We start from the raw sequence: 12,991 nt of genomic DNA, 5'->3' as shown, positions 1-12,991 counted from the left end.
AAAAAAAAAAAAAAAAAAAATATGGGAGGTACTAGAGGATATTCATGCTGATAGGGTGTTTCAGTAGAGAGGAGACCCTTGATGAGGCAGGAATTTCTGGAGCAACAGATATGGTGTGGGAAGTATTCATCAAGTGTCAGTCATCATCTGTGGCTTTTAAAGTATGATATTTTTATGCGTAGTTTTTGTACTGACTTAAGTTCCACTGAAGTGGTTACAGTTGCTATTGTCTCTGTATGAAGTGACTAAAATATTTTTTAAGAATTGAAATGTCTTAATTATAATTTGGTTTAGATTTGGTCACACACCAGTGCAAGCAAGACTCAGCTGCCTGGCCAAGAACAACTCTATCTATGTCTTGGCAAATTTGGGGGACAAAAAGCCATGTAATTCCCGTCATTCCACATGTCCTCCCAATGGCTACTTTCAATACAATACCAATGTGGTGTATAATACAGAAGGAAAACTCGTGGCACGTTACCATAAGGTAAGAGAGAGGGGCGGATGTGTAAAACAGAGCGTGTGGTGAGTGGTCAATGCTGGGTTTAGGAGTTTGACTTTCATTCCCTGTATGATACAATATTACTAAAGGCTTTTTGTTTTGTTTTGTTTTGTTTTAGAAAGTGGGCACTAAAGAAAATTACAGTTTGGGCCAGGCGTGGTGGCTTATGCCTGTAAGCCCAGCACTTTGGGAGGCTTGAGGCAGGTGGATCTCTTGAGGCCAGGAATTTGAGACCAGCCTGGTCAACATAGTGAAACCCCATCTCTACTAAAAAATACAAAAATTAGCTGGGCATGATGGCACATGCCTATAGTCCCAGTTATGTGAGAGGCTAAAGCAGGAAACTTGCTTGAACCCAGGAGGTGGAGGCTGCAGTGAGCTGAGATTGCATCACTGCACTCCAGCCTGGGTGGCAGAGGGAGACTTTCAAAAAAATAAAAAAGGAAAAAAGAAAAAAGAAAATGACACTTTGGAAAAAACTACTCTGGAAAATCATGTAGACAGAGAGCTGTTAAAAAAAAAAGTGTCATAATGGTCCAGGATTGAGATAAACTTTTTACACATATAAAACAAATAATTTTAATATAAAACAAATACTAAGGTGGCTATAATCTGGGCACTATTTCAATAATTTTATTATTTTTTTTAGAGACAGGGTCTCACTGTTGCCCAGGCTGGAGTGCAGTGGAGCCATCACGGCTCACTGTTAACCTCAAACTCCTGGGCTCTAGTGATCCTCCTGCCTCAGTCTCCCGAGTAGCTGAGATTAAAGGCATGTGCAGCCATGCTAATTTTTAAATATTTTTTGGAGACAGGGTCTCACTACATTGCCCAGGCTTTCCTTGAACTCCTCACCTCAAGCAGTCCTGCCACCTTGACCTCCCAAAATGCTGAGATTAGAGGTATAAACCACCGAGCACAACCACAATCTAAATACTATTTAATATTGAAATGGCATAAAGATGTTTCAAAATTGTATGACTCAACTTCGTGTAAGTTAATTTGCTATCAAATCACAAAATACCTTATTTTCTACACCAGCTAATTTAATTGCCATTTTATAGATTTAAGCTCAAACCATAAATGTTTACTTTAAACTCTGAATTGAAAAAAAGAATAAAATGACCTTTAAGTCATAATTTGATACTAAACTAGGTAGGGAGAGAAGGTTGGCCTTTTGAATGGATATGTGTGATGTATAGGCAGTGTGAATGTCCCTTCTCCACTCCCAGATGTTTTCTAAGCATCTTAAATTGTAGCCTCAGAATCCTTGGAGTGAAGAAATTATCTCCTGGCAGTCTCAGTTAAAATATAAAAATTAATTAAGAGGAGCGATGTTAAACCAATGGTTTTCAAATTATTTTGATCATGGACCCCCATTGGAAAAAATTGTTAACTTAAGTCCTCAATATATGTATTCTTGTGTGTGTATTTATAAAGTACAACAATTTCAAAATGCTTTCTTCATCATTTTGTGGATTTTGACAACTTCTTTTCATATATATCGCTGCACTTCACTTTCTTCTTAAAATGTGTCTCATAGTAAAAATAGAAATGTCACTGCTTCCATTTTCTTGCTTGGGAGATTGTTTGCATTGTTTGTGTTATCTTTCAATGCAGTTTCTTTGCAGTAATCATTCAAAGCTATTCTTCCATTCTGTAACGTGCAGGATGGCACAGTGCACTGAATGTGGACAAACTAGCAAAGAACCTACAGTCACCCTGTCTAAGTAGAGAGGCTCTCACTGTTCCATGAGGGTAACTCAGGGACCGTTTGTAACCTATGACCTCTGACATATGTGAACCTAATCAGAATACCTTTGTCAATCAATGCTTTTTTTTTTTTTTTTTTTTTTTGAAGCAGAGTCCGGCTCTGTCACTCAGGCTGGAGTGCAGTGGCACGATCTCAGCTCACTGCAGCCTCTGACTCCCAGATTCAACCCATTCTCCTGCCTCAGCCTCCTGAGTAGCTGGGATTACAGGTGCACACCACCACACCCGGCTAATTTTTGGATTTTTTAGTAGAGACGGGGTTTCACCATGTTGGCCAGGCTGGTCTTGAGCTCCTGGCCTCAAGTGATCCGCCTGCCTTGGCCTCCCAAAGTGCTGGGATTACAGGCATGAGCCACCTCGCCTGGCCTGTCAATTCTTAAAATAATAGTAAAGTTCAATTTCTTTTCTATTTTTTAGATATAAAATAAATTTAGAGAGGTTTTAATAGTCTCTTTCTGAACCCTCAGCATTTCCTATATTGCAGACCATTTTATTAACTGTTGACCCCAATTATTATATTAGACTAAATTTTTTTTTAGTTTACCTGGAAGGAATCAGGGGAATTAAATACATTTCTTTTCTATGGTAATTTTGAAAGGTGGGTAAGAGTCACTGAGATTACTTTGGATGGGACACTAAAGAGAGAGATGGCATCTTTAACCTGACTCAACAATATTTATTATGCATCTATTAATATTACATTTCTAGGTACCAAGGATTCAAAGAAGAATAATGCATGTCTTTTAACTTTTAAGAAGCTTATAGGGCTGGGCGTGGGCGTGGTGGCTCATGCCTGTAATCCCAGCACTTTAGGAGCCCCAGGCGGGCAGATCATGAGGTCAGGAGATCAAGATCATCCTGGCTGACACGGTGAAACCGCGTCTCCACTAAAAATACAAAAAAATTAGCCGGGCATGGTGGCATGTGCCTGTAATCCCAGCTACTCGGGAGGCTGAGGCAGGAGAATCGCTTGAACCCAGGAGATGGAGGCTGCAGTGAGCCGAAATCATGCCACAGTACTCCATCCTGGGTGATAGAGTGAAACTCCGTCTCAGAAAAATAAAATAAAATAAAAAGAAGCTTATATACTTTGGGGTTTACGGGGAGGTATTTTGCTCTTAACAGAGAGAAGGACAGAGAGAGAAAGGAGAGAGAGGAGATGAGAGAGATGCTATAGATATAAGTTACATATTCCTCCACATTTTCCTTAGAAATTTCCTTCCAATTGCCAGATTTATCCACTTCCTAGGAGATTCCCTGCAGTTGACCATAGCCAAATCTATTACCAACTTGGAGGGTTTTTATGAGTCATCTCTTCAATAAACAAGGCTTTACTAGTTTTCTCCTATCCATTTGTTGTAGTACCACCTGTACTCTGAGCATCAGTTTGATGCCCCTGAAAAGCCGGAGTTGGTGACTTTCAACACCACATTTGGAAGGTTTGGCATTTTCACGTGCTTTGATATATTCTTCTATGATCCCGCTGTTACCCTGGTGAAAGATTTCCATGTGGACACCATACTGTTTCCCACAGCCTGGATGAATGTTTTGCCCCTTTTGACAGCTATTGAATTCCATTCAGCTTGGGCAATGGGAATGGGAGTTAATCTTCTTGCGGCCAATACACATCATGTCAGCTTAAATATGACAGGTAATTCATGACCAGGTTAGGTTTCATCTTATATTTTTAAGTGCAGAGAAATGAATGCCTCAGATATGACCTGTATTAATTTTTTGCTTCTTTGTCGGAACTCCTTACCGTGTTTGTCATTGTTTCACAATAGAAAAAAAAAGCTAGCAGTTGACTATAAGCTATGGTTATACTAAGACCTTTATGTGTATTATTCACTTAATTATTACAATAATTACATGAGATAGATAGTGTCATCCCAATATTGCAGATGAGAAAATTGAGATACAGAGAGTGCAAGTAATTTGCCAAACGCTACCCAGCTTCTACTTTCCTCAGTGGCCATGGAAACCTCTGTATCTTTCCCTTTGCCTCCTCATAGGGCTGCATGGCATATCCTTATGACATGGCTGCTGTCTTCCTGTAGAGCAATTAAAGAGAGGGGACAAGAGAGAAAAGGGAGGAAGCCATATTGCTGTTTATGACTAGTTACCCACCATCACTTCTGCCATGTTCTGTTCAATGGAAGTGAGTCACTAAGTCCAGCCCACATTCAAGGGGAAAGGAATTAGATCCTCCCACCGGAAAGAAGAGTGTTAAGGAATGTTTGGATATATTTGAAAACCACCACAATGAGGAACAGGGGAGAATTTGTATTCCCTTTCCCCACCTTTCAGGAACTCCTGACTACAAAGATTTTTTTAGTTGGTTTAATTTTCCATAATGCTAATAAATAATGCGATTATATTTAAGGTTTAATTGAAACGAGACCAAGGAATATTTGTTTTAATCTCTTCCAATGGAGAATAGAAGTAGTTAGGTGTTCAGTGTGATTAGACGTATGCATGCTCTCTCATTGTGACTAATATGGCGGCGTGATCACATGCTCAGTTCTGATGGGGTAATTGGCGGTGCTGGTTTTGTGTGTGTGTTGTGTTTAGAAGACCTGTCTTTCATTCACAGGAAGTGGTATTTATGCACCAAACGGTCCCAAAGTGTATCATTATGACATGAAGACAGAGTTGGGAAAACTCCTCCTTTCGGAGGTGGATTCACACCCCCTATCCTCGCTTGCCCACCCAACAGCTGTGAATTGGAGTGCCTATGCCACCACTATCAAACCATTTCCAGTACAGAAAAACACCTTCAAGGGATTTATTTCCCGGGACGGGTTCAACTTCACAGAACTTTTTGAAAATGCAGGAAATCTTACAGTCTGTCAAAAGGAGCTTTGCTGTCATTTAAGCTACAGAATGTTACAAAAAGAAGAGAATGAAGTGTACGTTCTAGGAGCTTTTGCAGGATTGCATGGCCGAAGGAGAAGAGAGTACTGGCAGGTAATCTCAGTTCAAATGAAAGGGAGTTAAAGTGAAAGGTAAATTCCAGGTCAACTTTTTATATTTGTTCCAGAAAACCAGGTGCTTTTCCTTGGCTTGACTCCATGCATTGATGACAACACACACAAACACACACACACACACACGTGCATTTATACACATACATACACTGGGATAAAATATTTGCAATGGGAATTAAGTATAACCTTATTGCTTGCTTTAAGCATATTTAAAAAATTATTAACCAAACCGTGATGACTTTCTATTTGACTAATAAACCAGCCTATTTTGGTGAACATCAAGAAGACTTCCTTAACTGGGCTTGCCAACATATCTGAATTATGAACAGTCTTATTTTCACTTGCAAAACTAACAGTAAATAGGAATACTACTTTTATCTTAGTTTCTCTTCTAATCAGGTATCCTAGTCTTTGTACAGCTTTTTTTTTTTTTTTTTTTTTTTTTTTTTTTTTTTTTTTTGAGACAGAGTCTCACTCTGTCGCCAGGCTGGAGTGCAGTAGCATGATCTCGGCTTACTGAAACCTCTGCCTTCCAGGTTCAAGCGATTCTCTTGCCTCAGACTCCCGAGTAGCTGGGACTACAGGCATATGCCACCACACCTGGATCTATTTTTAGTAGAGACGGGGTTTCACCATGTTGGCCAGGTTGGTCTCGAACTCCTCACCTCTGGTAATCTGACTGCCTTGGCCTCCCAAAGTGCTGGGATAACATGTGTGAACCACCACATCTGGCCTTGTATTGCTTTCAAACGACAAATTTTAAAGATGAAAACGTTTTATAGAATGTTGGCTCTGAATTTGTATTTTCCTATTATACTCCGTGCCCACTGCCTTCTTGTAAAGAAAAGTATTGGAAAGAGAGGTGATTCAAGGGTGGAAAAAATTTAATATCCTTTCAGCTTCAGTACTATTGTTACCCAAAGACCTCCACTTCATTGAGCTCAGTGCCATCATCTGACATAACAAATTAATGGTTTAACTCTAATTCTAAACTGACTTCTTTCTCTTAATCCACTTGTTATCTAGGAAGTAGGTTGATTCTCAAATCACTTGCCATTTTTAATAAAGTAGTTAATTATAAGAAACATGATCCAAATCCCTTTTCAGAGAAAGATAATGTTTGCTTCACGTGGTTAAAAACTAAGGCAACATTTCTGGTACAAGTAACTTTGACGTAAGGCATTGTGTTTTATCTGCGTTTGTTCCACATAGGTTTGCACAATGCTGAAGTGCAAAACTGCTAATTTGACAACTTGTGGACGGCCAGTAGAAACCGCTTCTACAAGATTTGAAATGTTCTCCCTCAGTGGCACATTTGGAACAAAGTATGTTTTTCCTGAAGTGCTACTTACCGAAATTCATCTGTCACCTGGAAAATTTGAGGTAAGAGGACTTTTATAAGAGTGTTTTCATTTTATATGTTCTCTGAAGTCAAGTAAAACAAGCTATAGCCACTCTGCCAGTTAACTTCTGCTGTGTAACAAATTTCCTGAAAACCATTTCTTTAGCCCTGATTCTGTGGGTTGGCAATTTGAACTTGGTGTAGCTAGGCTGTTTTTCTGGTCTGAGATAGGCTCAGTTGATGCTGGCTGGGCTCATTATGTCTGCCATTGGCTAGTGGGTTGACTAGGACTGATCAGTTTGCGATTGCCTTGTCCTGGACAGCTGGGATTATTAAGGCCATCTCTCCCTGTGGTCTCTCATTTTTCAGCAAACCTGAGCTTGTTCACATGTTAGCTTAATGAGTCCAGAAGCATCAAGAGAAAAAAAACACAATGGGCAAGTTCTTTGCAAGTCTCTGCTTGCACCGTGTTTGCAAATGTTGCATCAACACAGGAAGTTACATGAGCAAGGTTGATTCAAGCGGTAGGGAAATAAAGGACTCAGACCTCTCAATGGGAAGAGCTATAAAATCATATGGCAAAAGGACATGGGTCAAGGAGGGGACAATATTGTGATCATTTTTTCAATTTATAACAACTAATTATAAAATGATGACACTTCATTGGAAGAACATAATAAAGAACATACCTTGAACTGTGAGTTTGAGATACCATTCACTGAAGAATGTTTATTTATAGATTTTTAATTTCCTTTTGTTACATGTGAAGACAAACAGAAAATCAGATATTTATTTCACTTTTTTTTTTGAAACAGGGTCTTGCTCTGTCACCCAGGTTAGAGTGCAGTGGCATGATCATACCTCACTGAGGCCTCAAACTCCTGGGTTCAAGCAATCCTCCTGCCTCAGCCTCCTGAGTAGCTAAGACTTAAAGGCATGCACCACTGCATCTAGCATTTGTTCACAAATTATAGTGACTGTAGCTAATTAATTCACAAATTAAGATGTCTTCAAATAAGAATTATGACTTTGCAGGCTGATATCTGTTAATATACAACACTTGCTCACACTCACATACACGCATATATACACATACTCCAGTGGTTTGAATATTGATGTCTTCTCTGAATTGTGGTAAACAGTGGCAGGGTTTCAGTAACTAGGGTGAAATCATTGCATGGCCTATAAAATAGGGTCCAAGTTAATTCCATCAAGGCATCAAGTATCAAAGTCTTTAAAATTGCAGATTGCTTATGGTCATGTATCTGTATCTGCTGTGTTATCAGAGTGGAATATATCATACTTACAAAAATACTTAATTCTGTGAAACCAACAATTTAACATATGGTATAGCCTTAAGGCTATAAAATCCAAAGATCAGGAATCCTTTGCTGCCATAGAACCTGTTTAGGTAGAATCTCATGAGCAAATTGAGGCTAGAATAAAAGCTGAAGTGCCAACTACAGAAAATCATGATTAGATCTATAGCAAGGAATCTGGGGCTAAAATCCAGTAGCTAAAAGGTGGCTGGACTGACATAAATGTCTATCTTAGGTCACTTCAAGGAAATGAGAGAGGTAAATCAGGGTCACCAAGGTAAACTTAGGAGGACATAGGGTCTAGCCATATTGATGCATTATATCCTGTAAGCCTGAACATGTAAACTGAGCACACAATCTAATTTTCTGGTACTACTTTGACACTTTTTCCATGTCTTGTACTCACAGAAATCTTTCTCTTTGAGGAATTGTCCCAAAGTAGGACTGAACATTCACCTGATAAAACCACTTCATCCATGGGAGAAGGACAAGAAATGCTAGAGTTTTCCAAATTAGATTTTAAAGATCCAAAGCCAGAAATATGATTTCACTCTTATTCTGAACCACATAAGTGTTTGAAGGTGGATGGTGATAGTGCATGAGGAGTTGGAGAACGTAAATAATGTATTCCATAGCTACTTCCTTTCTTTCTTTTAAAAATTTCATCCCAAATGGCTTCAGGAAGTTAAGAAGAGTTAGAGAATGATACAAGAGAATATACATTTAAGTGCTTAACTCCATAGTATTTGTACATCTCAACTCTTAAAAAAATGTAATTTTATTATTTTTAATTATTATTATTATTATTATATGAGATGGAGTCTCGCTGTGTCGCTCAGGCTGGAGTGCAGTGATGCATTCTCGGCTCACTGCAGCCTCTGCCTCCTGGGTTCAAGCGATTCTCCTGCCTCAGTCTCATAAGTAGCTGGGACTACAGGTGCATGCCACCACGCCCAGCTAATTTTTGTATTTTTAGTGGAGATGGAGTTTCACTGCATTGGCCAGGCTGGTCTCAAACTCCTTACCTCGAGTGATCTGCCACCTCAACCTCCCAAAGTTCTGGAATTACAGGCATGCTCAGCCTTGTTTTTAATTTTTTGGGTACATAGTAGGTGTATATATTTATGTGTTACAGGAGATATTTAGATACAGACATGCAATGTGTAATAATTACATCAGGGTAAGTGTGGTATCAGTAGGTACTTTTAATGATTCTGTGAACTTGTCATGCTGTATCCCATCTCTGGCTCCTTCTTGAATGGAAGAAAGGAGGGAAGGGGGGCATAGCACCTACCGTTTAAATTGGGCATCTATAATCATCATTTGGATCTTGTCTCACCTGCTCCAGCCCATTTGCAGAAGAAGGAAATTAGATATAGATTGTATTACACCAAAAAAGAGATGAACGAGGCATGTGACAGCTGGCAGGGAGGGTCTTTGGAATTGCAGTCCCTTGGAGGGAGCATCATGGTGAGGGTGAGGCAGGTCTTTATTTTACAAGTGTAGATTCTCTGTGGCATGACTTTCACTGAAGTTCATCAGGTTCTAAGGAACAGGTACTAATCAAACTTGCAAGATAGATAAGCGAGAACACCAACTTGTTATTTAAAAAATTAGGTTCCCTTAGCTGGGAACAATGAACTGTATGTCAAGGAGACTCTTCATTGGCAAATATCCTCAAAAGTACAAATGATAGATCCGTTTGTTTTGTAAGCGCAGAATTAAAACAAAAGGAGTTGGGCATTCTTGGAAAAGATTTCCAGGAAGCCACGGAAGCCTGAGGCAATGTGTTTCTCCTCTTTAGGGTTGGTGATCTAAAGACCATGTAGGATCAAGGTGCCTACTTTTCTCAAAAAGAGCCAGAAAGTCCAATAACCCATTCTTGTTTTTTTTTTTTTTTTTTTTTTTGAGACGGAGTCTAGCTCTGTCACCCAGGCTGGAGTGCAGTGGCCAGATCTCAGCTCACTGCAAGCTCTGCCTCCCGGATTTACGCCATTCTCCTGCCTCAGCCTCCGAATAGTTGGGACTACAGGCGCCCGCCACCTTGCCCGGCTAGATTTTTTAGTAGAGACGGGGTTTCACCATGTTAGCCAGGATGGTCTCGATCTCCTGACCTCGTGATCCATCCATGTCGGCCTCCCAAATTGCTGGGATTACAGGCTTGAGCCACCGCACCCGGCCATTCTTGTTTTTTTTTTTAGTGCTTTTTTTCTCTAGAGACCTTGAAGGGCATGGCCCTTCTGTGAATATGTTGTTTTTAGAGAGAGCAGTCTTAATATTGAAGATGGCAAGTGTTTTACATCAGTTATGCTCATTATGGCTTCTTGAGTAGTTTCTCAGTTCTGTTGATGGATGCACACTCTCTCCGTAAATATTTACACGTTATCTTAGAGGATCACTATGGCAGAGATTTCAACACACTTATTGCATATCCTCAACCCCCACCACCACTTTAGTTTTATGTAAAAAGGGTGGTGTTACTGACCATGGCCACAAATGTGGAAACATCTTGCTTTAGCACCTTAAGCAACTCTGGTGTATTATCAGAAACACTGACAGAGTCCGTTCTCTGTAACTAACTAGTTAGATAACCTTGGGAAAGTCACTTAACCCCTGAATTTCCTACTCATAGAAGAGAATATTTTCCTCACTGGTTTGGTGAGGATCAAATATGATAATGCATGTGAAGGCACTTTGTGAACAGTAAAGCACAAACATTATCTTCTAGAATATTTAGTCATTTTCTTCTTCCAGTTATAAAGCATCTATTTTCCCAATGTTCAATTTATTCTCCACTCCAACCAATTTCCCAATTTTCAATTTCTTCTCCATTCCAACTCCATTTCCGCAACTAATGGGTTCATTTTCTTTTATTCTTTTCTGTTTATTGACTGTCTATTCATGTTTCCTTCTATTCTTGTTCAATTGCTTTGTACACATTCTTCTCTTATGAAGACTCCACTGTGGCTTCAGGCTAGATCTAGTCATTCATGCTTTTCACAATCTGAGCTCCACCTTCCTCTGACCATATTCCTTCTTCTCTTCTTCACTAATCTTCAGCTGTAGCCAGTGGTGTGATGTAACTTTCAACAATTCCTTCCCTGAGGTAGAAAACAAAAAGCCCTGATTTATGGAATTTGCCAGTTTTCATTGTGTCAATATTCCCACCATGATCAGCTTCAAGAATGGATCTGTTGGCAGAGCTTGATAGCTCACGCCTGTAATCCCAGCACTTTGGGAGGCCGAGTTGGGAGGATCATTTGAGGCCAGGAGTTGGAGACCAGCCTGGTTAACATGGTGAAGACCTGTCTCTACTAAAAATACAAAAATTAGCTGGACTTGGTGGCACACCCCTGTAATCCCAGCTACCGGGGAGGCTGAGGCAGGAGAATCACTTGAACTCAGCAGGTGGAGCTTGCAGTGAGCCAAGATCGTGCCGCTGCACTCCAGCCTGGGTGACAGAGCAAGACTCCATCTCAAAAAAGGCGGGGAGTGGGGGAATGTAGTGTTTAACAGCCAGCTGTCAAATTTCTTGGAACTTTAACAATCTGTTCTCATGAGCCTGTGCACCACTAGCTCTAGCACACCACCAGTTCTAAACAATCTAGAATGAGAACTCACATTGCCTTGACCTGTCACACACACTTTTGTCTCAGAATGAGCCTTTGCTGATTCAATGTCCACTCCCCACAATGTCTTCGCCATACAGCCCTAGAAAGAGATTCCTAACAGCTTGGGTTTCTGGCAGCTTGTGTCCCACTCTGTGTAATAGACCAGTTCAGTTTTTTCTTCTCAGACCTCCTAAGCACTTACCTGTTTTCTTCTCTGATATACTGATAAACTGACTTCTCTCTTTATGTTTAGAATCCACTCCATTTCACCATTAGCTCTTAAGCTTCTTGAGGGAAGGATGTGATGTATACCTCTCTGGTTCCTGATTGTCTTGCACATAATCGAACTCAATGAATTGCTGCTGCTGATTTTGACTTTCCATTAACAGTTACATTTGATTGTTGAAACTAAAATCTTGGGCCGTCTTGAATTGCTTTAATCTTCATTATATAGTAAATGGCTGTCCCCTGCCTGGCCTACTTGCTGCATCCTCCTCAATCAGGAATGACTTGACTATATATTATATCTAGGATGGCTTCAAAATGATTACTTTGCTTTTAACTTGTATGTTAAGAAAGCTGACTGTACTTTTCCCACCTTTTCTTTAGGTGCTGAAAGATGGGCGTTTGGTAAACAAGAATGGATCATCTGGGCCTATACTAACAGTGTCCCTCTTTGGGAGGTGGTACACAAAGGACTCATTTTATAGCTCAAGTGGGACCAGCAATTCAGCAATAACTTACCTGCTAATATTCATATTATTAATGACCTTAGCTTTGCAAAATATTGTAATGGTATAGGGCATCTCTATCACTCAGTTTCTGCATCATATACTTGGCTAAATGTGCTTATCAGCTTCCCAAGTTTACTAAGAAATTTTAAAGTGCTATTTCAGTAGTATAGAACAGTGAGTCCTAAATATTTTTTCTCATCAAAAATTCTTTTTTAAGTTTTATGATAATGTTGTCCATTTTTTTGGCTACTCTGAAATGTTGCAGTGTGGAACAATGGAAAGAGCCTGGGTGTTTGGGTCAGATAAATGAAGATCAAACTGCAGTTCCAACCTCATTTGCTTGAGACTTTGTGTGGGTTTGTGTGTATGGGAGGGTGCAGAGTGAGGAGTTTCAGGGCCATGGCAAACATAGCTGTGCCCTTGAAGAGAATAGTAATGATGGGAATTTAGAGGTTTATGACTGAATTCTTTTTGACATTAAAGACAATTTGAATTCACCTAGTTTTCTGTGCTAATGTTTATCAGGAGATTTACTTTCCAATCAAGAGGCAACGTTGACATTTATTTCTACAGTGAATGTAGCTTTGAGTGCTAGAAGAATTGACGGCTATTCCAAGTTCATATCAAAGGAGACCTGACCCAGGGCACTCATAGCCCCAAATGTCCCCCCTTAAGGCTATGGCATAATTTAACAGGCAGAAATCTCATAACAAAGACCATGAC

General features: G+C 39.9%; 1 protein-coding gene across 2 annotated transcripts in view; it reads left to right on the top strand.

Moving 5' to 3' along the window:
• LOC108534304 (vascular non-inflammatory molecule 2) overlaps positions 1–12,765 on the top strand; it is a 20,502-nt gene extending 7,737 nt beyond the window's left edge. For both annotated transcript variants that reach the window (XM_017879596.1, XM_017879595.1), the window contains 5 exons: positions 295–487; positions 3,638–3,926; positions 4,869–5,242; positions 6,475–6,645; positions 12,144–12,765. In XM_017879596.1, the coding sequence (XP_017735085.1) occupies positions 295–487; positions 3,638–3,926; positions 4,869–5,242; positions 6,475–6,645; positions 12,144–12,335 (1,219 nt within the window). In that variant the 3' untranslated portion in view covers positions 12,336–12,765. The remainder of the gene's footprint in view (positions 1–294; positions 488–3,637; positions 3,927–4,868; positions 5,243–6,474; positions 6,646–12,143) is intronic.
• The last annotated feature ends 226 nt before the right edge of the window (positions 12,766–12,991 follow it).

This window comes from Rhinopithecus bieti, unplaced genomic scaffold (assembly GCF_001698545.2).
Source record: "Rhinopithecus bieti isolate Rb0 unplaced genomic scaffold, ASM169854v2 scaffold_10612, whole genome shotgun sequence".
NCBI classification, from domain to species: domain Eukaryota; kingdom Metazoa; phylum Chordata; class Mammalia; order Primates; family Cercopithecidae; genus Rhinopithecus; species Rhinopithecus bieti.
Note: the sequence above shows the minus strand (reverse complement) of the source record. Positions and strands in the feature narration are given on the sequence as shown.